Here is a 24,179-nt window from a genome sequence, read left to right as displayed (position 1 = left end):
TTTTCTTCTATGTTACATTTAAATTTATTATAAATTATCACTGCATTAATGCATTTTAATTCTTTTAATTCTTTTTTATTATTATGGATAAAAAAATAATTGCCTCAATGTGTATTATTTGCTTGTTTATTCTTATTTTAATAGAACGTCGCCCTATGGCATATAGTTCTTTGTTGACCTCTGTGCCACCTACAGGACCACTTAAAGAATTGGCAGATCTTATCTTAGAACTACAAGAATGGGTAGATACTCAAGATCTTGAGCTTCAGACTCAAATAGTAGATGTCACAGACCAAAATGCTATTGTACTAGCTGCAGAACGAGTTCAGGTATGTTAATTTTATTGTGTGCTAAATAGAAACATAAAGGCCTCTGTTTTGCTTTCTTCTTCTATGGTTATTCAGTTTTTGTGCATGAAGTTTGATCAAAAAGTGTCATGAAATGCCTGTCTATGAAATGTCATGAAAGGAACTGATCTGGGAATTTAATAATTCCCTCAGATCAGTTCCTTTCCATGTTATACACATTCTCACTTGTTCCAGAATTTCTACTAATTCTGAAATCATCTTTCAAAGGGAACTTTCATTCAAGTATAATTATGTATAGTTTGGTCATTCTCTATCATCAAATCTTGTGCCTTTCAACATTTTTCTGAAGTTAGGAGGAAAGGATTATATCTGATTAGCATGAAAGGTGTTGTACTATTGGAATACTGAGTTAGGTATTTGAGTGGTTTATGGCGATGATGGTGAAGAAGGCTTGGTAACAGGTTCATGAATCTGACCATATCTTGCTATATTGTTCATGGAATCCTTTGAATGAACAGGCCTTGGAAAGATACTGCTGAACACTAAAAAATGGATCAGAATATATTGTCAACATTTTCCTTGTATGACGTTTGGGAGGATTCCATATGGGAAACATATTATCAATGGAAAAAAGTGTATAAATCCAGTTTAGCCTTCTGCATAGTGAATGAAAAATGTAAATTATTTAACAGCAAACTAAAGTGCTTACACCTCATGTAGCTATACTTCTGTATATTGAACATTCTTTTAAGTGTAATTTTGTAAACTTAAACAGTAAAACAAAGAAATTATGAAACTAATAGTCTTAATAAAATTAATGTAATTTGTAGGATACTTATTAAGGACATAATTGATATTGATCGATTCCCTGGAAGTCTCTTGGATGATAATAACTTTTATCAGTCTTTGCCTATAAAAAATTAAGATCTGAAAGAAAATATGCTTGCACACATCAATTAATAAATTTGAAACCATAATTTTAATTCTATATAAATTTAATCTTATTTCCCAGCATAGAGATGCATTAATTTAGCCTATGTCCAGCTCCAAAGATTTAAAACAGAATATATTTTTCTGCTCTGTGACATCCTCAATGAGAATTTGACTAATTAGATCAGTTTGAATTCAGATGAATTTTAATTCAGATGTATTCAAAATAGATCATTCTTAACCTTCCAACTAACAAGCAGATATTTATTGTGTGAAAAAGTAGTTCCATCTTCAGTTTAAAGAAAAAATTATTTTCAGGTAGAAAATCAGAAGACATGTTAGTGTTTCTGAAATCATTTCAACATACAGAATGGAAACGATATTGATCTGACCAACATTTTTTTAGTAAAGTACTTTGACATCATCTGATCATACAAGAACAAAGTAAACAGACTACACTGTGAGGGTTTGGGTGAAATATTAAAGAAAACAAAGGCATACTAAACAATGTGTCCTGTATGGTGTGACATAAACATTATAAGCTTGCCTAAGTCATCAAGCTTTTAATAGTATATAATATAAAAGAATTGATCTGATTCTGTTGGCTGGTAATGATACTAATTCTTAAATGAGCAGCTTCATTATAGATTCAACTGACTTCTTAAGGAGGTGTTGATTCGATCTTGAATTTTTGAATAACCTATAGTGTTTTGTAATGTATTTTATGATAACTGAAAACCAGAAATGCCATGTTCTTGTCCTGTCACTGTCTGTTCAAAATGAATATTATCTCATACTTTCAGGGACCTCTACTTAATTTGAAATTTGAAAATAGTTCATCATGATTTATAATACAGCAGATGAAATTTTATTTGAAGATACAAAAACAATCCTTAAATTACATTTCACTGATGTTGTATTGAGTTTATCTATTCTGTATGCAATGTAATCATGTCAGTGCAGTTACAGTGTTTTCTAGATGAGACATTTGATTGTAATTAAAAATTTTTTTCTGATTGTATTTTTATTATATCTCTTTTGACTGCCCAAACAACTATGATGGATGAAATATATCAACCATCTTGCCCTCCATATCATCTTATCCATATTATTTTAAGAGTATTCTGCACTTCACATCCATGTTTTGGTCAATAGATACACATGTTATGGCTGATAGTGAAGTTAAAATGTTGCGACTTCTCCCCCCTCCTTTCCTGTATGTCTTTCTGTCTGAACATTTCTAAAATCTAATATTTTCTGCAGAATGATTGAAACCACATTGAAAATATAGTTGCCATGCTAGTAAAATTCAATTCTGTTTTATGCTTTGTAGATTTCTTTGTACTTAAATTGGCAATATTTCTATTCTTTGAATGCCTCACAAATCTTAGTAGATGATTATGGAATAATATTATGTACTGATTCCTGAAATGCTTTTATTATGTGTCCAAAACATCAACATCATTATGTATATTTTTGTTTATATTATTTTTACATTTACATTTATATTTTTAAAGGTCAGAAAATGCAGTTCATTATTATAATATACTTAAGTGCTGTGCATTATAAACATAACATTGAGGCATTTTCTCTTGTATTAATTCTGTGTATTTTATATTTGTATTTATTTATTGTATTCATCCTGCTCAGTGCAGCTGATGAAACCAATTAGCAACATGATTTTCATCATGTTGTTCATCACTGACATCTTCCAAGTTTCCTGAGGGGGAAGTCAATCCTAGAGTGGTAGAAATGCACTTTCAGAGAAGTTCAGCATCCCACTGTTTTGTACTATGTGCTATTTTTGTTATCACTTTTGTTCCCCCACCTCTGTGTGTGAGTGAGTGAGTGATTTTTGAACTGCTGGATATTGGAGTTTGAAGAAAATGGTGTGATGAAGACTATTCAAGAGGACATAGATGGAAGGCACACATACAAAAAAAAGATCCCATAGGTTAAAAAAAGTGACCGATTTACTAAGAAAACAGTCAGTTGTTTATAGTTTTAAAATGTCTATTACTATTACTTTCAATAATTAGTGATATTTGTATTGCTCAAATTTCCAAAGGAATTGACATTCTTATCATTTAAAACAATAATGTCACCAGGTAGATACTTTTAAAATATAGTCAACTACCTCAGTATTTCGCTTTTTTGTGCACGAAATATTTATATTTCATGCCAGGGTTGTATATTTTAGGCAACCTATAAAGTCATGGAGAGATAGGACATTATGAGTCGAGCTTTCATTGTAATTCTGGAAGCCAGTGTGAGGCATTTCTAAGTAGATTGCTTGTTTTCTCATGAGTTGATCATGTAGTGTCATTATCCAGAATAGAGTACATAGATGAGTCAGAAGACAAACTTGTAATTTTTCATTATAATTTTCTGTATTTAGAACTACTTTTGTATTTACTATATCAGTTATCAAGATTATAATGTCCTGTTCTTTCTAAGTGATAGTAAAGCTTTCCTTTCTGAGATGGAAAAGTTAAATCTTGGGTTGATGAATAAATGAGCAGCACAACAGTTTTTAATCTGATAATATTGGCAGTATCTATTGGAAGGATATGAATTCCTTCAGTAAACTATTTTTCTATTTTTTTAATATAGTACTTTTAAAATAAACATTTAAGATTAACTTATATAATCTCACTATATACTCGGTAAATTAAAGAATCATTCACAAATAATTGAGAATACACTATCTATGTGTGCCAGCCTGGTTGGCCAAGCTGCAGGTTTGAATCGTGCCTTGAGCATGGATGTTTGTGACTGTCTTTTCACCTTCACATATTCATTAATACACTTACACACACTTTCTCAAGATGGTCTGAGTCGCAATGGGAGTAGACTCGATCCTCCTACAATGGTAGAAGCCTTCATCCAGCAGTGGAGATGATATAGGCTGAATATCACCATTTTTTTTTTTTATATCAACAGTTTCAAAGATTACATGAGTGTAGTATACATATTATTACATGTTATTAAAATTATTATAATTAGGACAGTATAATATTATAATTAATGTTAAAAATTAATAGTAGTCATAACAAGAACATTCTACAGTTACAGTTTATATTGAAAGTTTATTTCTGCATTTTATTATTTTGTGGACTTTTTCAATCGAAGGTGAGTTAGCCGATCTCATACGGAGGTAGCAGGGTTTTTTCTCCCGGAAACTCGGGTTTTTCATCCCGCATGCAGACAAATTGGCCCTTCAGAACACACACAATTTACAGACAAAAAAATATTAGCTGTGGTGGTGGTAGTGGCCAGTAGATGGCACTGATGTTGATGATTGGTAGTAGAGGTTCTGTGTAGTGGTGGAAACAGAGAGTTGTGTCCTCCCATGATGAGTCTTTGAGTCGTCCGACTCCTTGGAGGTGTCGTGTCACGAATAATAATAATAATTTTGCAGCTTAATCTAATTCACAATTTACATTAATAGTTTCTTTTTTTTTAATTAGCATACAGTAGGGAGAGCTGAATGCATTCATTTCACTTTTTCATGATGTTAATTTTTTAATAAAGTGATAATAATTATAATAAAATTTTAATAATAGTAATCAACTTTATTGGTCTTTGAGAATAGTTAAAAATACTAACAATAATAAAATAAGTGTTAAGTATAACAATGACTATAATATTGTTTAGAGATGCGCATTTAAGAAACATGCAGTGACCAGCACATTATGATGTACAAGAACATTGCATTTTAACCTTTTCATTGGAAACTATACAATTCAATAATATTAAAAGTAAAATTGTTAATTTTTAATGGTTGAAAGGTTGTTATCATATATTTGCAGTATTTATTGTATTTATACATATATGAGAGTGGTCTGAAAAGTTGTCCGCCTCGACCATAGATGGTAACACTATCGGCACAATTTTTTTTTTTTTTCTAAGTTGGTACATCTGTCATAAGCATCCATGTGAAATTGTAAGTCATTCTGTCAAGTAGTTTGTTTTATACAGCTGCTGAAGCAAAAATGTTGTCTGTATCCCTTGAAATGGATAAAATTGAGTATCGTGCGGTTATCATATTCTTTGTAAAAGAAGGTTTAACACCAAAAGAAATTCATTTGAAGTTCATAAAAGTTTATGTTCAATCTTCTTCATTTTCAACTATTAAGAAATGAGCTGACGAGTTTAAACATGGCCGTACCAGCCTTGAAGATGATCCACCTGAAGAACGTAAAAGTGTAACAACACCAGAAATCATTGATCAAGTGCACAATATGGTATTGGATGACCGGTGAGTCAAAGTGCTTGAAATTGCTGAAACTATAGGCATTTCAAGAGAACGTGTAGGATATATTTTGCATGAAGAATTGCAAATGAAAAAGGTTTGTGCAAGATGGGTGCCAAACTTGCTCACAACAGATCAAAAACACACTCGCATGAAAATCTCTGAACAGTGCTAGGAGCATTTTAACCAGGATAAAACTAATTTTGTGCATCAATTTATTGCTATGGATGAGACTTGGATTCGCCATTACACTAGAATCCAAACAGCAGTCAAAAACAGTGGACAGAAGCAGGTTGCTCAGCACCAAAGAAGACAAAGTCAGTTCCATCAACAGGAAAGGTCATGGCATCAGTGTTTTGGGATGCTAAAGGCATTATAAAGGGTAAAACAATAACTGGGGAATATTATTCTGATCTTCTAACAGACTTGATGAAAAGATTTGTGAGAAAAGACCTGGTTTGCAGAAGGAAAAAATCATCTTTCATCAGGACAATGCACCTGCCAATAAAGGTGTTTTGGCAATGGGAAAATTCAGGGATCTTTACTATGAATTGTTGGAACATCCATCCTATTCCCCAGATTTGGCTCCCTCTGACTTCTATTTCTTCCCAAAACTAAAACTCTTCCTCACTGGTCAGCATTTTTCTTCAAATTAAGAGATGATCGCAGCTGTAGAGGGGTATTTTGCAGATCTTACTGAGAACCACGACAGGGACAGGATAATGATGCTGGATCATCGCTGGAATAAATGTATTAGTTTTAAGGGAGATTATGTTGAAAAATAAAAATAATTTTGAAATTATAGATTTGTTTTTTCATTGTTAGGCCGAGAACTTTTCAGACCACCCTCGTACAATTAACATGTTATATTTTTGATTAGTAAAAACATACAGTACAAAGTACATTCATTATTTGGATACATCTACTAGCAACAGTAGTAGTAGTAGTAGTATTAATACTAATAATTTATTATTTTTTTAAAGTAAGTAAAAGATCAGAAATTATATATTTATGAAGAGAGTTGGGTGCTAATGTTAGCAGTAAAAGGATGGTGATGCAGAGTAATCCCACTGACTTTGAAGCTGGAGTTAGCTTTTCTGATATATCATCACACATACACACGCATAAATCAGATTTAGTTGTAATTGGTTGAATGATGCAGCCTGTAAACATTCCTGCAGAAGAGGAGGAGGAACTGAAAAAAAGTGATAGTTTTTTTAGTTTATTTTTGTCTTTTTCAAAATGTTCTAGTTTATTATTATTAACGTTAACTTCCACTTAGTTAGCCTAGTGACTGTGCACTTCGCAACCATATGTTGTCCGAGGAATCAGTGTCCTAGGTTCGATTCCCATCGGTAACGTGTGCAGCTCAAGGATCTTCCTTAGCAATAGCCAAGTTAGCCAATCTTGGGTGTGGGCAGTAGGGTTTCCCCCCCAGTTTAGCTGGGATTTTTTCATCTGCAAGCAGGCAAAGTGTGAACACACATGGACTACAGTCATGAATACCTCTGATAGGGATGCAGCAGAGGAGTGGCATGCCGGCTGCATTATTTCATCATGACTCCTCATTAGGAGGAGACCCAACCCACCTGAATTAGATGGAAGGGAGAAATAGATTGATAAAGATTAACATTACATATTTGGAATGCTGTATCATGTTGTATACCTGTATTGAATAAAAATGGTAGAATAGATAAATAAACTGCATTTACAGCAGATAGAATTTGCCCTAATGATCTTTTAAAAAAATAATCATCAAGCAACACTGTTGTGGCTCTTGATAGCAGCAGCTGGACATGTTGTCACAGACTTTGAGGTAAATGGATGAGTGATAGAACAGTTGATTTGATTGGAATTGCTGTGGAAGCAACTAAGTCTGTGAGATCAGTATATTATTATGTCCAGTAATTGCACATATCTTCTCTGGCTGGTTTGCATGTTTTCTGGCTTTTTTTTTTTTTTTTTGGTGGGGGAAACCTGACGCTTTGTACTATTAAGAAACCTATTAACTCATGTTTAGCTAAAAATATCTTATAGTTTCCTTGCATCCCAAACAGAATTTGAACTGAGATCTCTCCAACCAAAGGTCATATACGTGTGCATGTGTATTGTGTGACTGCTACCCCAGAAAGGTTGCAGACCTGCAGTACATTAGTACTGTGGGTGGGCTGGAGGTTTTTTTAAAATTAATTTTATATCTTTATTGTATTTTTTATTATTTTTACATAATACGGAAATCTTACTCTAAAGACTAGATATGGAACGTTTGCCACATCAGCCTTCCAGTAAGTGGGACAGTGGTCTCCCTCCACGTGATGAAATTCATCTTCAAATTCAAATTCATCTTCCATCTAATTTGAATTTGAATCCAGGCTCCAACCAACAGGCTCAAATCCATTACAGGATTCGAGTCTGTTGGTTGGAGAACAGATACACTATTTTGCCAGCTGGACTGGCAAATATTGTAGTTGTTTTAACTGTGCTATGAGGGCATTTCATGGTTCCCTGGAAGCAGTGCTGCCCATACCTATAGAAAAGGAATATGGCAGAAGTAGAACATCTATGAGAAAGTGGGGAAATCATCAATTAGCAGATTGTTCACTTTTGGATGTCATCAAGAATTTTTAGGAAGTGTTAACGTCCTACCTTAGCTATGAGAGCAATCGTCAAAGGTGGGTAGATTTGTGATTTGTATAGGATTAGCAGCTGTACAGGTGACAAGGAATGTCTCGAGCAGAAAAGATGCTAAATTTTTGCAGGTTGAGAAAGCTGAGCATGGATTCCTTTATCTCATGAAAGGCTAGAAATCTGATTTTCTCTGCAAGTCTGAGGATAATTAAAGGTGAGAAGTTACAGGTGGGGGTGCTTAAGGGTCAAAGCTGTATAACTGAGAGGAGACCTCCACATAGCCTTTAAAGGAATGCGGAGAACCGACCAGGGCTTCTGACCTAATGTCCAATCCTCACCTTCTCGTGGTGCACCCTGTTGGGTATCTACTTTGATACTGAACGAACGAGGATGGGCTGGCAATTTGGGATTTAGCCGAACAAATTGTATTCTTATTGGTTAAACCAAAATAAAAAATGATGGTACGACATGACAAAATTTCATGCCGGCTGGGGCGTCGCCCAGTTAAACAAGGCCCCCGTTGTTTTTGCCAGGGAACCAGGGCGAACAGCGAAAAGTCAGCTACTGGAACAAATCTGAAAACAAACCCCAACTCAACGTCACCAGAGTTAAAGATCGGTACTATCAACATAAGAAGCCTGAATGGCAAAGAAATGGAGCTAGCTGAGGAATTAGATAAGTACCAGATCGACATAATAGGGGTGACTGAAACAAAAAAGACAAAACTGGTGAGATCTTTCTGAGCAATAAATACAAAATGTTATATTCAGGCAATAACAATCAAGGAAAAGAAGGAGTAGCCATAGTATTCAACACAAAATACGAGGCTAATCTTCTTGAATGGCAGTCAGTCTCAAGTAGAGTAATGTGGGCAAATATGAGAATGGGGAACTGGACAATGAGACTTATTTGTGCCTATGGTCCCACAGAAGGTTCTACTAAGGTAGAAGTGGATGAATATTTTGAGGCTTTAGAAAAAGAAACTGACACAATGAAAAAGGAAAAGTTGGTCCTTGTTGGGGATCTAAATAGCAGAGTAGGAAATGATTGTGAGACATACAAAAATATTTTGGGAAAATTTGGAGAAAAGAGCAAAGCTAATAATAATGGCAAATATCTGTTGGATTTCTGCTTAGGACATGGACTGGTTATTACTAACACCATGTTCCAACATAAAAATGTGCACAAATTCACATGGAGAGAAGAGGCTAGGAATAAGAAAAGTCTCATTGATTATGTTATTGTTGATAGTGATATTTTCTCCCTGGTGCAGGACACCAGAGTGTACAGAGGATTTGAAATTGGAAGTGATCACTATTTAGTCTTGAGCAGGATAAAATTGAATTTCATATTCAAAAGAATAACATATAAGAAAGTTTTAAAGCGAATAAAAGTTGAGCAGCTCTCAGATGTGAACTGTAGACTAAAATACAGAAAGATTATTGAAAAGAAAATGAAAGAGTTTGAGAACAGCAATCACACCTTGGAGATTCAGTGGCAAACTCTGAAGAAAACATTGATTGATTCTGCCAGAGAGGCATGTGGTGAGGTTGTGTGCTAGGATAAAAAAAAATCAGAACTCCCTGGTTGACACAGGAAGTTAAAGAGGCAGTGAAGGAAAAGAAGAAAGCATATCAAAAGTTCCTGTCAAATAAGTCAGCTTGTTCTCTTAGAGAATACAGAGTCAAATGCAAAAATGCAAAACACTGTGTAAAACTAGCTAAACAAAAGTCATGGGAGGACTTTGGCAAGAATATAGAAAATAAATATCAAGAAGGTGGCAAAATATTCTGGAGGTTGTTGAAGAAGCTTAGGAATGGAGGAAAGAGTGCTGTAAAAGGAGTTAGAGATGATAAAGGTGAAATGAAAACTGGAGAAAAAGATATCCTTGAAGTATGGAGTAATTACTTTGAAAAACTGCTAAATGAAACAAGCAGTGATGACAGCGCAGTGGTAAAAAACACTGACCAGGCATGCAGTTACAAACACATATCCATACTTGAAGTAGAAAAAGCCATCAAAGGCTTGAAATGTGGAAAGGCAGCAGGAGTAGATGATATTCGACCAGAAATGCTGAAGTATGGTGGTATAAGAGTCTTACAGTGGCTGCACTGCATAGTTCAGAAAGCCTGGACAGAGGGACGAATTCCCGATGATTGGAGTAGAGCTCTCATAGTTCCCATTATGTAAAAAGGGAAATAAAACTGAATGTGAGAATTACAGATGTATTTCCCTACTGAGTGTTCCTTGCAAGATCTATGCAAGTATACTTGAGAAACGGTTGAGAAGAATTGTGGAAGAAAAGTTTGGTGAAGAACAAGCTGGATTCAGGCCAAATAGAGGCTGTCAGGATCAGATCTTCACTTTATGGGAAATAGTCGAGAAAGCATGGGAATATAACAAAGATCTGTATTTAAGTTTTGTCGATTTGGAAAAGGCATATGACAAGGTGCCAAGAGAGAAGCTATTCAATACGCTACAGTTATATGGCGTCAATGGGGCATTAAATCAAGAAATACTTAGTCTTTATTTGAGTTGTAAGTCAGCAGTTAGAATTAAAGGAAGTACAGGAAGATGGTTTAATTAAATCTGGTGTGAGACAAGGATGTACATTATCCCCTCTGTTATTCATTATCTATATGGATCACATTATGAAGGAATGTGGTATTAAACCTGATATCAAAATTGGAGACGTTAATGTCAGCTCTTTGCTTTATGCAGATGATGTTATACTTCTAAATAAATCCGCTACAAGTCTGCAGGATTCTCTGACTAAATTGAATAGCTGTTGTAATAGATATGGTATGAAGGTCAGCAATAAAAAGACAAAGACAATGAATGTAGGCAGAATCATTGAAAATGTCAACTGTGTTGTGAATGGAGAACCTGTGGAACAAGTAAAACATTTCAGCTACTTAGGCATGATTTTTACTGAAGATGGTAAATTAAATATAGAAATAGACAACAGAATCAGCAAAGCTGGTATGGTGGGAAGCCAATTGAATAAATTCATATGGAATAAGAAAGAAATTAGTCGGAACACTAAATTAGCTGTATACAAGACAGTGTTCAAACCAGTTTTAACTTATGGATCTGAGAGCTGGGTCAGAAGTAAAACACTTGACTAAAGACTAGAGACCGCAGATATGAGAGTCCTGAGAAAGATTAGAGGCGTGAACAGATGGCATCAATGGCAATATCATATTAAAAATGAGGATATTAGGAAAGAACTTGACATTGTCAGCATCCAGGAATGCGTTAGCAGAGCTAATCTCAGGTGGTATGGTCACTTAAATAGAATGGGAGAGGAAAGATTAGCAAAACAAGTGTTCTCTGCCAGGTTGGCAGGAAAACGACCCAGAGGAAGACCAAGATATAGGTGGATTGATACGGTACAAAGTGCGTTAGACGATAGAAATATAAGATCTGATAATGTTGGAGTCTTGACAAGTAACAGACTGATTTGGAGGAAAATTGTAGATAGGAAGTTAGTAATGATGTAATTTTTTCATGTAGTACTGTCATATCCTGTACACCCCTTGAGGGTACATGGCAGGAATTTGATGATGATGATGAAGTTACAGGTGACAAGGAATGTCTTGAGCAGTCATGGTGAGAAGTCATCTATCTTATGAGAAGAAAAACAACTGTATTTGGTGGCAGTGAAGTTGACATCACAATAAATGTGTGTGAGTCACTGGTTAATGAAGATCTGCAAAGATCTTCATTGCTGGTACCTTAAAAATTTAGATATGGGCATGAAATGCTGCTAGATTTATCAAATGAAGAATGGCTTTAATTAAATATATTAAATATATTTAATTAAATATATTTAATTAAATATATTTAATTAAATATTGATGACATCCAAAATAATTATATAATAATTAATAATATGTAATTGAATAAATAAATAAATATATATATACAGGGTGTTCGGGATAAATTTGACATATTTATAATTAATTATATTTTTCCGTAAGTTACATGTATTAACACACACTTCTCTTCATTTAAAAGTTTGGACCCTTCTTCATTCATATACAAGATGTCAGAAAGGATGGATAGCTGGAACCCACCTGAATCATGGAAGAGAATAACTTGTATCATGATGATTCGTGCCCGCCATCAAAATAAGGATATTACAACTGCTGCCCAATGCTCCCTGAATACAGTAAAAACAATCAGGCATGAACTAGAGACTTGCAATGGTGACTACGAGGATGTAGCAAGAAGAAAGATCCCTAGCAGACGATCTGATTGCGTTTGTACAGCAGAATTCCTCGCAAATCTGCAGGAACAGGTGTTGAAGAACCCTGGCATTGGAATTCGGGCTTTGTTCGTGGAGTTGCTAACTGTAGTCAAGCCCTGGATAACAAGGGTAGCCAATGGTAGGCCGTATGTATGGCAGCAGGATTCGGCCCCTTGCCACATCTCTGGGAAAAGTCAAAAATGGTTGTCTGAAAATTTCTACGACTTCACCAGTCCAAATGTTTGGCCTCCAAACTCCCCAGACCTTAACCCCATGGATTATTTTGTATGGGGCGCAGTTGAAAAAGACACCAATCGCACTTCCAGTAATACAAAAGCCCAGTTAATGGATAAAATTAAAACAGTTTTTGCGGCCCTTCCCAGGGAGACTGTAGCATCAGCTTGTTCAAGGTTCCGAAGCAGAATTGAAGCTGTGATCGATGCTAATGGTGGTTATTTTGAGTAAATCTTGTTGATAGTATTGTAATTAACTCTGCCTGTAATGTTTTTTTGTCAATTCATTAAATTTAATAGATACAAAGAAGATTTTCTTTTTCCTTACGAAACTGTCAAATTTATCCCGAACACCCTGTATGTATATATATATATATATATTTATTTATTTATTTATTTAATTTTTTATTTATTTTTACATAGTCTGGAAACCCTGCTGTAGGCACCAAACATAGAACTTTTTCAAGCCACTTCAGGCCTCCAATAAACCTACCAGTGGTCTAACACCATGCGATGAAATTAATCTCCCACCTAAAGACAATCACAAACATCCATGCCCAGGTTCTTCTACAGCAGACCTCACTTATTTTGCCCACCTTTGGGCACAGACCATGAAAACATTTGGAGAAACCCATATGGACGCTCTTGATATTTCCAAGATCTGTGTTGCACTGAGACCTTCTCAACAAGCTACCATCTTATCATCACCCTCCTCTCCTTTGTAATTGGGTTTCCTTCCTGGACGATCATTGTGTGACATGGCGGATGGCTTCTTTTCCTGTTTTTTTTTTAATCATGCTGGAGTATCCTGGGTTCTGCTCTCATCCATCCAGACCTTTCCTTATATAATACTGTTCGAAGTTAGAGATCAATGATCTCTAACTTCGAACAGTATTCATAGTTTTGTTGATACTTCTTCATTCGAGACATGTTGTAGTACTCTAATGATCCAAGCTTCAAGATCTTCCATAACCACTATCTAAAATGTGTTGATCTGTTCACCATTCTCTGGTGGAGTGAAGATAATCAATTAAATAAAAGTACTATCAAAACATAGTCCTCTTACAAGAAGAACAGCCCTACTTCATGCCCTCTTCTGGTAATTTTCCGATTTCCATTCAAGATCAGTTAACCCCTTCTTAGACTAACTTTCACATCTAGCTTATCCTCCTAGAATAAACAAATTACATCCATTTTGAATGAAAATTCTTTTTCATTAAAAACACCACTTATTTTCTGCTCATATCCTAACACTTCATACATCCTTTTTCAGACTGACTCAGAATATTGATCTAACATTTGGAGTAGTTCACTGTAAACATCCATCAGCTTGATTGTATTCAGAAGAAGGCTATGTGCTTAATACATGACTCCACTCCAACAGACTCCCTGCTATCACTTTCTCATAGGTGCTCTGTTTTTCTACATGTATGTCTTTTATACAGATACTTTAATAGGGGCTATTACCATTTCTCTGCTTTTGTCTAATCATGTAAGAACATGCACTGCCGCTGGTGAACATCCATCTTCTTTCTTCGTTCCATCTGCCCCTGTTCTTTGGAACTGCCTTCCTTATACTACTTTTCTCAATGGATACAACTCTCAACTTCCAAGAAACATGTTAATAAATTCCTTCTTTCTTCTTAACCATGGTACTGTTGTATAATTGGTCTTGTAATCTGTGTCATATCTAGGTCAATAAAAAAATGTAGTATACTGTCTTTTTGCTTGGACTAACTTGACATGCTTATTGGGGATTGAGGATTTGAATAGTGAAATTAGGGTGAAGGACTTCATTCCGGCAACGTTTAGTTATTTGGATAACATATGTCACCTATGTGTTGGCTATATTCGATATATGGACGGTTAAAAAAGCTGGTTTAAAAAAAGTGTTCGTGGATGGTGAAGATTATCGAGTCTGGTGAGTCGGTGGACAGTTGCTTTAGGACATTGCATACATCAAATACCTTGGTGTTTCTTCTAGCTTGATCAGTATTAAAGGGAAGCCATTTTGAGTTGTGGACATTGAATTTCCGAAAGAAAATTACCGTTTGAGTGTATTGTTTGTATTTAGACGTATTAGGTTTGTATTTTCAATGGTGTATATTGGTATCATATTTCATACGACGCCTTATCTTCTTTGTTCAATAGAAAATTGCAACTTATTACATAAAGTATTGCCAAGTCATTCCACTGTAAGCCACTCATATGTTTTCTATTAATAATTGAAATTCTAAACGATTCCCCCCCCCCTTGCAAATAGTTTTATGCTCAACTCGTTGAAATCATTTTAAATGTCTCCCTTGTTTTTCTCTTTGAACAACTTACTGAATTACTGGTAAAGCAAATTCATTTCATTCCACAAAACTACCATAGAGTATGATATTAACGCAATGTCTGTGCTCATAATCGTAGATTCGGCCGTAATTAACCCAATGCAATACGTATACTGAACTTTTCAAACTTGATTCATTTACACCTGCTAGGAAAAATGACAGCGAATAGTTGTCACAAACAGATGTTGCAAGTTACGATATGTAACTTCTAACTCCTGAATTTTCGAAAATCAAAAATTAAAAGGAATTAAAAAATCCTTATAGTGTAGAAAATGAATGGATAAAAGAACAAGCTATTGCGAAGAAATCAGAAACGACATTTTAATATTATCTTATCATTGTTTGGTCTTCTGGAGTTTTAAATGTCAAAAGCCAAACTGTTATTAAGAAATTAAAAGCGATATCTTAATGTCATCTTGTCCGTGTTTGGTCTTTTAAATTTTTAGCTGTCAAAAATTGAAAAGACTTGAGATTTTGCTATGTCAAACCGAACAGGCCCCTTCGCAACCATAGTTACATTTCAGTTTATTAAGTAATTTACTAGAAATTGTTCAACTAACTTGTACGGGTGTATTCTGTGAATTTGATACTCTTTTTAAATACTGTGGTTTTCAAATTTAAGGTGTTACTTATAGGAAATTAGATCGCGCGGTTTGCCTGACTAGTTTTTTAGCGCTTCGAGTTTCTCGAAAAGAGGATGTCAGTTTAATGTTAACTCTTTGCTCATCCTGATGAATAAACGTCTGGTGGATGTAAATTTTAGCTTATCAGTCGTTGCGGTATACACCAGCATTGAGTTTGTTTTTCTATTTTAAAAGCTCCTGTAACGTTATTGTATGCCTTCTAGATTAAAGAGTGGAAAAATTTCGTTTGACGTACAGTGTTGACATTCCGTTTTTTATTTTATTTCATTTTATTTTATTTTCGCGGAGTTGTGTGAGGGCTACCTGATTTTGAAAAGTAAACACACATGTAATTTAATGCAAAAAGAATAATATTATGTATGGAATAAAACTTTTCGTTTTCCTTTTAAAGTGCTACGTGTTACTTTCTGTTGAAGTAGCGATTCCTGCAAAATTGCAGAAATATTTTGCCCTCTTCAGTTTTTTCTTATAATTTTAACATACTAGACGAAAAGAAACGTATATGATGGAATAACAAAAATAAAAATTAAATGGATGTATTGCGTTAGAGACCCTCACAGTGGGTGTAGAGAGAGAAAAAGAGAGATAATTTAAATATCCCACATAAAACTCGGGTATGAATGCTTAAATGTGCACCTATATTTCTGGATTATGCTGATGATTTGGGGGAAATGAACTCCTTTATTGCTGCAATTGATGATGCTCGGAACCTAGTAGGTTTGATTATCAATATTGAGAAAATAAAGGTAATGAAAACAGCTGATAGAGAGGCGTCCTCTGTCTTTCTTAAAGGATGTGCTATAGAGTAAGTCTCTTATTTCCTTGGTAGCTGTATAACTGATATTGATGACGTGAGGAATGAAGTAGAAGATTAGGAATGGCTCAGAAGTGTTCGAGCAATTGTGGAAAGTTTGGAAAGACAGAAGAATATCAGTAAAAACAAAACTTAAAATCTACCGTGGTCTGGTTCTCTCTCTCTCTCTCTGTTGTGTTATGTAGTTGAGACGTGGACGAAGAGTGATAATTGGGAACGTGATGCTTTAGATCATTGGTGTTTACGGAGTATTTTGGAAGTAAGATAGTTTGACTTCTTGAAAAATGATAAGTCAGAGGAGTGGTAAGCCACCTCTTAGCACTATCTTATACAAGGAAAGGGTATTGTGGTTCGGCCATGTTTCCGGATTCAGAACATTCGGTTGGTCAACACGATTATGTTGAGTTATCCAGAGGGTGTTAAGGGAAAGAGGTGGGCCCAGAATGAGGTGAACTGACGATATCAAACAAGATTTAAATAGAATTGGTATGAAGCAGTAGTGGACTGAGCTAAGAAACTATTCAATCTGGAGCCCTCCATGACTGACTGTTGGTAGCTGAAGGACTGTATGTTTGTGTGCGTGTGTATATATATTTCCAGCCATATAGTCTAACACAATATTTCGTTACTAGTTTTTTTTTTTCAAGCACTTTTCTCCCAAATTTCTTTACTAAGTTTTCCATTATGGGGTAAGTCTTACATTTCTGTCTTCTAGGACATTAATAACCGCATCCCGACTAATCCATTTAGATCTTGATCTTTCCCTAGATATTTTCACCCGCCATTTTTGGTCTAATCACCTCATTTGCTAATCTTTCATGGATTTCACAGACTTCTTTGGTGCGATCGTCATGAAAACAATAGTACGGCTCTACCCATGATGCTTTTTAAGAGCTTTTCAACTGCGGGTGAGTTAGCCAGTCATGTACGGAGTTTGGAGTTTTTTCATTCTGTAAAGCAGACAAACCGTCCAAAGAGTATGTAGTTAATATACATAATGTAGTGACCTCATCAGCCTTAGTTGCTTCGGATATAATTCCATCTAAACCAAGCCATGCCATATGCGTGATTTCCAGTTTTTAACGGTTTAACTTCTAACTGAATTATTATATCCATGGCTTGAGCATAGTCTCGTTTATGCTGTTTAGGCTTGGACTTATTTCTTTCTAGTGATAATTAATTGCAGCATTCCTCATTCTCCCCCCCCCCAGACATACATCATACATCCAAAGTATACTGTATGTATTGCTCTCTTTTCTCTCCCCTGTACTATCGATTTGTATTTTGCTTATTTCTGCACTGTTTTGTTAGATTCTTTGCTTTCGCATTGTTAATATTTAAAAAAAAAAAAAAAACAAAAACGGATGCATTTCCAAGGTAAAGAAGCACTTTTTTTCCTTCTTGGAGCTGTATCAGATTGAGTTCTCTCTCTCTCTCTCTATTTAACGCAGGTTATTCACTCTCTGTAGTCGCTTGTAACATTAGATACACGAGTCCACTGTGTCAAGGTTAGTAGTATGATGGAGGACATCTAGGTTGTGCCGATAATGTCGTTATTGACACAACATTAAGCGATAATGACAGTATTTTGAAAATATGTATGGGAAAATGGTGAAATTTGACGTTAAAAGAAAAGAAAATGCTGTAGATGAAAAGAAACAGATCGAATGAGAAAAGCAGAGTTTGAAATGAGAAAATTTGTGATAAATGAAAGTTATCTGGATTCGTTGATAAACGTTTATGATAATAAATAGATAATAGAAATCCTGTAAATAATCTTATTTGATATCATCAGTGGCAGAGCTACAATTTTTGATCTTTCCCGCAATAATCCGAAGTTGGATTCATACACCCTTTCATCGCACCCCCATCCCGCTCATTGCGAAGTTTCTCAGTATGATAGTTACGCAAATATGAACTCTTAATGTTTTTTTTTTTTTTTTTTCCTTCTGAGATTTCATCAGCGTAAGCTTAGCAAAGCAGGGTAGATGAACGCTAGCGTTCTTATTGATGTTATAATCGAATTTTAAATGATTTAAATAAGCATTGATCTATTTAATACAATGACAGTGAGGCAAATCTTTATTTCAAACGTCTCCTCCATTTCTCTTAATAATGAATCCAAGTACTTTCCAGTTATATTCTCTTGAAAAGATATTAAACACATTTATTCGACAAAAGAAATATTTCATTAGCTGCACATAATATCACAGAAGGAAAGCAAAATTAATTTGCTAGTAACCATTATAGATGTAATACCATGCCTCAGGGAATTACTTAAAAACAACCCATGTTGGAAGTCTTCAGTTCATTGTCACTGGCTTTCTGTATTCGTCGTATACCATATCTTTTTCTCAAATACCCACTGCAAGGTAGGCTTTGCAGGATCGATTCCGTTGCGGTACTTGGCTCAGTCTGTAGACTTACTTCCCTTCAAAATAAATGGGAGTTTTATGGATCATTAAAGAATACTTCTATTGTCGCTTTCGTTCTAAGCAGGCTTTTTTGGAGGGTTATTCTCTCCCAGAACTGGCCAGAAGATCACTTATGCATCAGCCTGTTTTGTTATTATAATCACTTCCTGCAGCTGTAAGAACATGCTCGAGAAAATAGCTTGAAGACCTGACTCTAGTGGAATAATATGTGTCGTCCTTGTATACTTTTGTAATACATCAAAACGAATAGTATTTATAGTAACTGTTGAACTATATGTTAGAATACACGCTATATATAAGATCATATTCAACTGTTTCTTTTAATTTTTGAAGTCATAGTTCTCATTTATTGTAATCATTAAAATGGACGCTTGTGAGTTACCCAGAAAATAAGTAATTTCAAAACAAGTGTTCGCTCCTCTGAATCTAGAAGGTCGAATTGCACATGCGTGCTGCATTAAAGTTTAAGCCCTAGGGACTCCTTGACTAAAACTGAAGTACGGCGTCTTGCTTCCTGCAACGCGTTTACTCTGTATCCTTTAGAATAAATTTAATTCTAATTGACTTTGAGAACGTCTTTGCAAATGAGTGCTATCTATCCTTTCAAGTTATGTTGTGTGAAACATCCCGATGTTTTCTTTGAAGAGACTTATCATGCACTTGATTATAAGCGACTTTTGTGAAGAGAGAGAAGGGAAAAAAAAAAAAAAAACTATTCAGTGGCCTTGCAACATACTTAAAGTTTAACGGCGGATTCTTTTAATAGAGACACTTGACGGAGGTGGACATGTAGCTCGTAAAAAAAAAAATTAAGAAAAAATATATCAATGTAGCCGGCAATTCCGTCCATATAAAAACGTAATCGCAAAAGCATAGTTACAGTTCAATAATTGAATTATGTTTGTATTACTCCCCCTACCCCATTTAGGAATGTGCCCATAAATGTTAATAGAATACTTGCGATGAGTAAAAAAAATTACGCTTGAAATATTGCCAACAAAATTTCTGAGCAATCATTTGATCAAAGGTATGGAAAGGTTCACGCCTTTATGCATTATTAAGGTTAAAAACAGTTTTCTTTTGTTGTTGTTATTTAATAGGATGGCCAAGATACTGATAGAAATTTCGTCCCGAAAAATAAATAAATAAAAATAAATGAAAGATTTCAGGGCGATATTCGTGCTGTTTTAACTTACGAAATATCTATGTACGTCGGAGTTAACAGTGAACGATACCTCTTGTTACGATCCGTTTTCATAAAGAAGTGTTTTCTCATTATTTTGTTTATATTGTTTCAGGATTATAATTACATCAAAATACTCGATTAATGCGCTTGATGCGTTCTTTAAAACAGGCGCATTAATCGAAAACGCACTAATCGAATATAATAACCTATGGGAAAAAGTATAATTCGTTCCTCAAATTTCTTTTTTTTACCCTTACTTTTTTTATAAAAGAATTATGGTATGTCTCGGGGCCTAGTTAAAGTAAACTATGAAGCTGAAAAACAATAAAACATATCCAGAATATAAATTTATTATTCTACTTCTTGACAAAGAATTGAACTAATGTAATTTGGCGGGCATTCTTTTTTTTTCCCATACAACTGACGGTATAGCCCTTATTGCCTCTTCTACTCTTCTGCAAATTTTACTGCTTCTCTCTTCACCAGGGTCAGCCTCTAAGAATTGCTGCTTAAAAATTTCGATTGTACAAAAAATATTTTTAATTGTTTCTGTGAAATCTCTTTGGGTTTGTCAGTGATTAAATTTTCTTCATATTCTTCAGGATCTTCCCACTGTGCATCTAAATTTAGCAGGTTGGAATCACTCACTTTCTCAGAATGAGATTTAATTAACTTAGATTCATTTGAAAAGCCTCTAAAATCATTTGCACAATGTGCTTCCAAACAGCTCGCACATTGCTGGCAGTAATTTCATTCGACTTTGCCACTTTATAACAAAGCTGAAATTTCTCTGATTTGGCCAGAAAATTTGGAAGGCATTCGCTTCCAAAAAGGCTGGCTTCATTGAAATTAAATATTTTTTGGTCACAATAGTCTCAATTTTCTTCAAAATCTCTGGATAATTTGCGGACACCTTATCTGCACTTGCAGCTTCGCCTGTGATTAGAACATTATGTAGGCTATTTCTCTTTTTGAAACGCTCAAACCACCCTGCACTTGCGTGGAATTCTTCTTTTCCATCATTGATAACCATTTCTTTCAAGGTTGCAAAGAGACTTAATGCTTTTGATTTAATAAGGTTAGTGCTTAGCGGGATCCGTTTTTGGTTACAATCTTCTCTCCATGTAGAAAGAAGTCTCTCTAATTCAATCATTATAATACTTTGATTTCGAGTGCATTGCATGATGAACTTGAAAGTGCCTTACCGTTCTCTTTGTATTCAGCAGCTTTGCTTAAAATTGCTCTTATAGTTGATTCGCCCATTTTTATGATCTTGTCCTATATTTGCTCTCGACTCGCCTTGTTCATTTTTCTTTATTATTGTAAGTTTTTCTTCCAATGAGATTACTTATCGAATCTTTTTCACACTTCCACTTTTTTGCTCACTAATTCTTTTAATCATGATTAAAGGTTATGAAAATACTTTAAAATAAAATAAAAAAGTAAGGAAAACAATTGCAAAGGAGATACGAGAAATGATCAGCAAAATGCTATGTAATTAGCAGACGACATAAATGATGGCGGTAAATTTGGAACATAGTGTACATGGAAACTGTAGTATGGCATTAAAAATAAATTTTTAAAATAGTTAGCCATAAAAAATGTATAGAGAAAAAAAAATTTAAATCTATAACATTTACTTTTAAGATGTATATAGGCGTACTCATCGAATTTGGATATCGAAAAAAAAAAATGACGCACTAATCGGGAGCGCATTAATCGAGGGATTACTGTATAATTAAAAATGTTAAATCCTGAAGAAGCAAACCACAGAATCTGTGAAACTAATCGGTGTAAATGGATTAACATTCCGCTGCAAATACCGTGATATCTCATAGAATAATAGAAAACAATCATGCAAAAATAATAAAATAATAATAATAATAAGATAATAGACAATAAAAATAATTAAAATAAAAGATAATAAAAGAAAATAAGCAGGTATATGCTACTGTATATTCTGATTAGAAGTTAAATTCCATTGCAAGCCAGCATATTTAAATAAAAACCTGTAAATGAATACAAATGAGATTAACACGAATTTTATCAATAAACGCATTTTAGCCCTACCGACGCGAGTTAAGTTTCAGAGTTTATTTTATTGCAAGTGAATTATAAAGAACTTTTGTACTGGCTTACCAGTCGGCATACATCTCCGTCAGATGTTAGCCTGAGTATACTCTACTACTGTCGTTAATGTATCAATAGTCACGTGTTTATTCCCGAATCTGGTCAATAATTTATAAGATTTTGTTAACGCTGTGGTTAATTTTAACCCTGCATAACTAGTAGTGTTAAAGCAGATATTTATTATTATTAATACCATTTTTCTTTCGATCGTAATACTTATGTCTTTAATCGCTTTTATGGAAAAAATGCCAACAATTTCTTCTCTCCCATTATAAGTAAACGTTAAAAATTATCACAAAAACTCAATAAAATAAAACCCTTAGGTCTCCGCAAATACATTAGTGCATTTCTGAATTCTGATCAGCTCCAAAACATTGTTGTATTGACAGTGTCATATTACATGGCAGCAACTCAGAAAACAATCGAAAAACATTTAGGTTAGAATCACTATAATGAAATATTTTGGGAAAATAAATACTTCTTTCCCAGTTTTTAATATTCACTATTAACAGACAAAATCGTCATATTCCATCACTGAATAAGAAAAGAGCTGACTACCGCTGTCCGTTGCACATCTATTTTAGGTTGCCATTTAGGGGTTAGTCGTGATACGACTGAGCGTTCTTATATAAGATTAAATGATGCGAATGTATCCTATCCTCTCATTGGTCTTATTCCATTACGAGGAAATCAGTGATAGTCGACAAAACAGTATTTGTAATGACCAACATGCATTGCCTGAAAATTTCTACATTTCTTCGCCTTTGATGGTCAGCATCGGTTTATTAAAGGAAGAACCTTTTTTTTTTTTTTGTAATCTTCTTACTTATTATAACAAAGTGACCAATGCATTGGATAAAGATTATGCATACACAGTGGTATATTTAGATTTTGCAAAGGCCTTTGATAGATTGCCATATGATACGTTGGTGATGAAACTGGAAAGCATGGGGTTAGATAATAGGTTAATAAGTTGGATAAGGGATTGGCTGTCTGATAGGTATCAGCAAATTGTGTATTGAGAAGCGATATCCCGGAAGAGGAAAGTTACTAGTGGTGTACCCCACGGTCTGTTTTGGGGCTGTTGCTGTTGAATTTGTATGTTAATGATATCGGGATGGGTCTGAATGGTGATATTCAGTTGTTTGCAGATGATGCAAAGTTGGAGCAGTGAGGAGCAGATTTTTTTCCATTGAGAATGGTGGGTGATTGGAATGCAGTGCTTGAGAATGTTGCGATTGCGGAGACAGTGAATATATTTAAGGCACGGCATGATAAACTGTGTGTGTGTAATAGTGGAACCTATTACACACACGATGAGTCACTTGGCTCCATGGAGACCTGATGATGATACTATTTAAGGCATTAAACTAAAGACGTAATGAAAATAAAATATAAATAAAAAATTCGATATATCAATTAAAATGCCATTTAGAAAGCACTATAATAATAATAATAACAAAACTAAATATTCTTTTTCTCTGTTTACTGTTTTTATTTCATACAGAAAAGTGAATTTAGAGATAAATGTTTGGATACATCATCTCCGGTCATAACATTAGTGCTATCAATATATATATATATATATATATATATATATATATAAAAAGTGGGAGATACATAAATTAAAAAAAAAGTAATAAAATGCAAATAAAGAAGAAAACAATCGCACACGAAAACAGCAATTACTGCATACCTGGTTGGCCGAGTTGATTGAATAGCTTGATCGTGGGTTCGAATCTCACTGCGGGCGGTCACGGATGTTTATGAAAGGTGGTAAACAGTCAAAAGGGACAATATGTGAGACCCACTGCCTTGTTGGAGGTCTGAAGTGGCGTTAAAAAGTTCAATGTATGGTCTATCTAGGAACCGGATTATTTAAGCCTTAGCCAGTTCACGCTACTAATGTAAGACAGATTATTAATTTTCCATGGTGGTATTCCCATAAAAAAATAAAAAAAGTCAAATGACAGTGCTGCTTTAGGTTTTAAACCTCCTTAGCGACTAAGAAAAAAAACGGCTAGAGAA

The 24,179-nt window shown here is 34.6% G+C and overlaps 1 protein-coding gene across 1 annotated transcript in view; it reads left to right on the top strand.

Moving 5' to 3' along the window:
• Window positions 1–24,179, top strand: part of Dys (Dystrophin) — a 923,162-nt gene that overhangs the window by 530,373 nt on the left and 368,610 nt on the right. Inside the window, exon 47 of the mRNA XM_090409612.1 lies at window positions 145–329. Within this exon, the coding sequence (XP_090265738.1) occupies window positions 145–329 (185 nt within the window). The remainder of the gene's footprint in view (window positions 1–144; window positions 330–24,179) is intronic.

This window comes from Typopeltis vanoorti, chromosome 19 (genome assembly GCF_054136105.1).
Source record: "Typopeltis vanoorti isolate ZY-2024b chromosome 19, IOZ_Tvanoo_1.0, whole genome shotgun sequence".
In the NCBI taxonomy this organism is placed as follows: Eukaryota; Metazoa; Arthropoda; class Arachnida; order Uropygi; family Thelyphonidae; genus Typopeltis; species Typopeltis vanoorti.
This window is presented reverse-complemented; position numbering and strand designations above follow the sequence as displayed.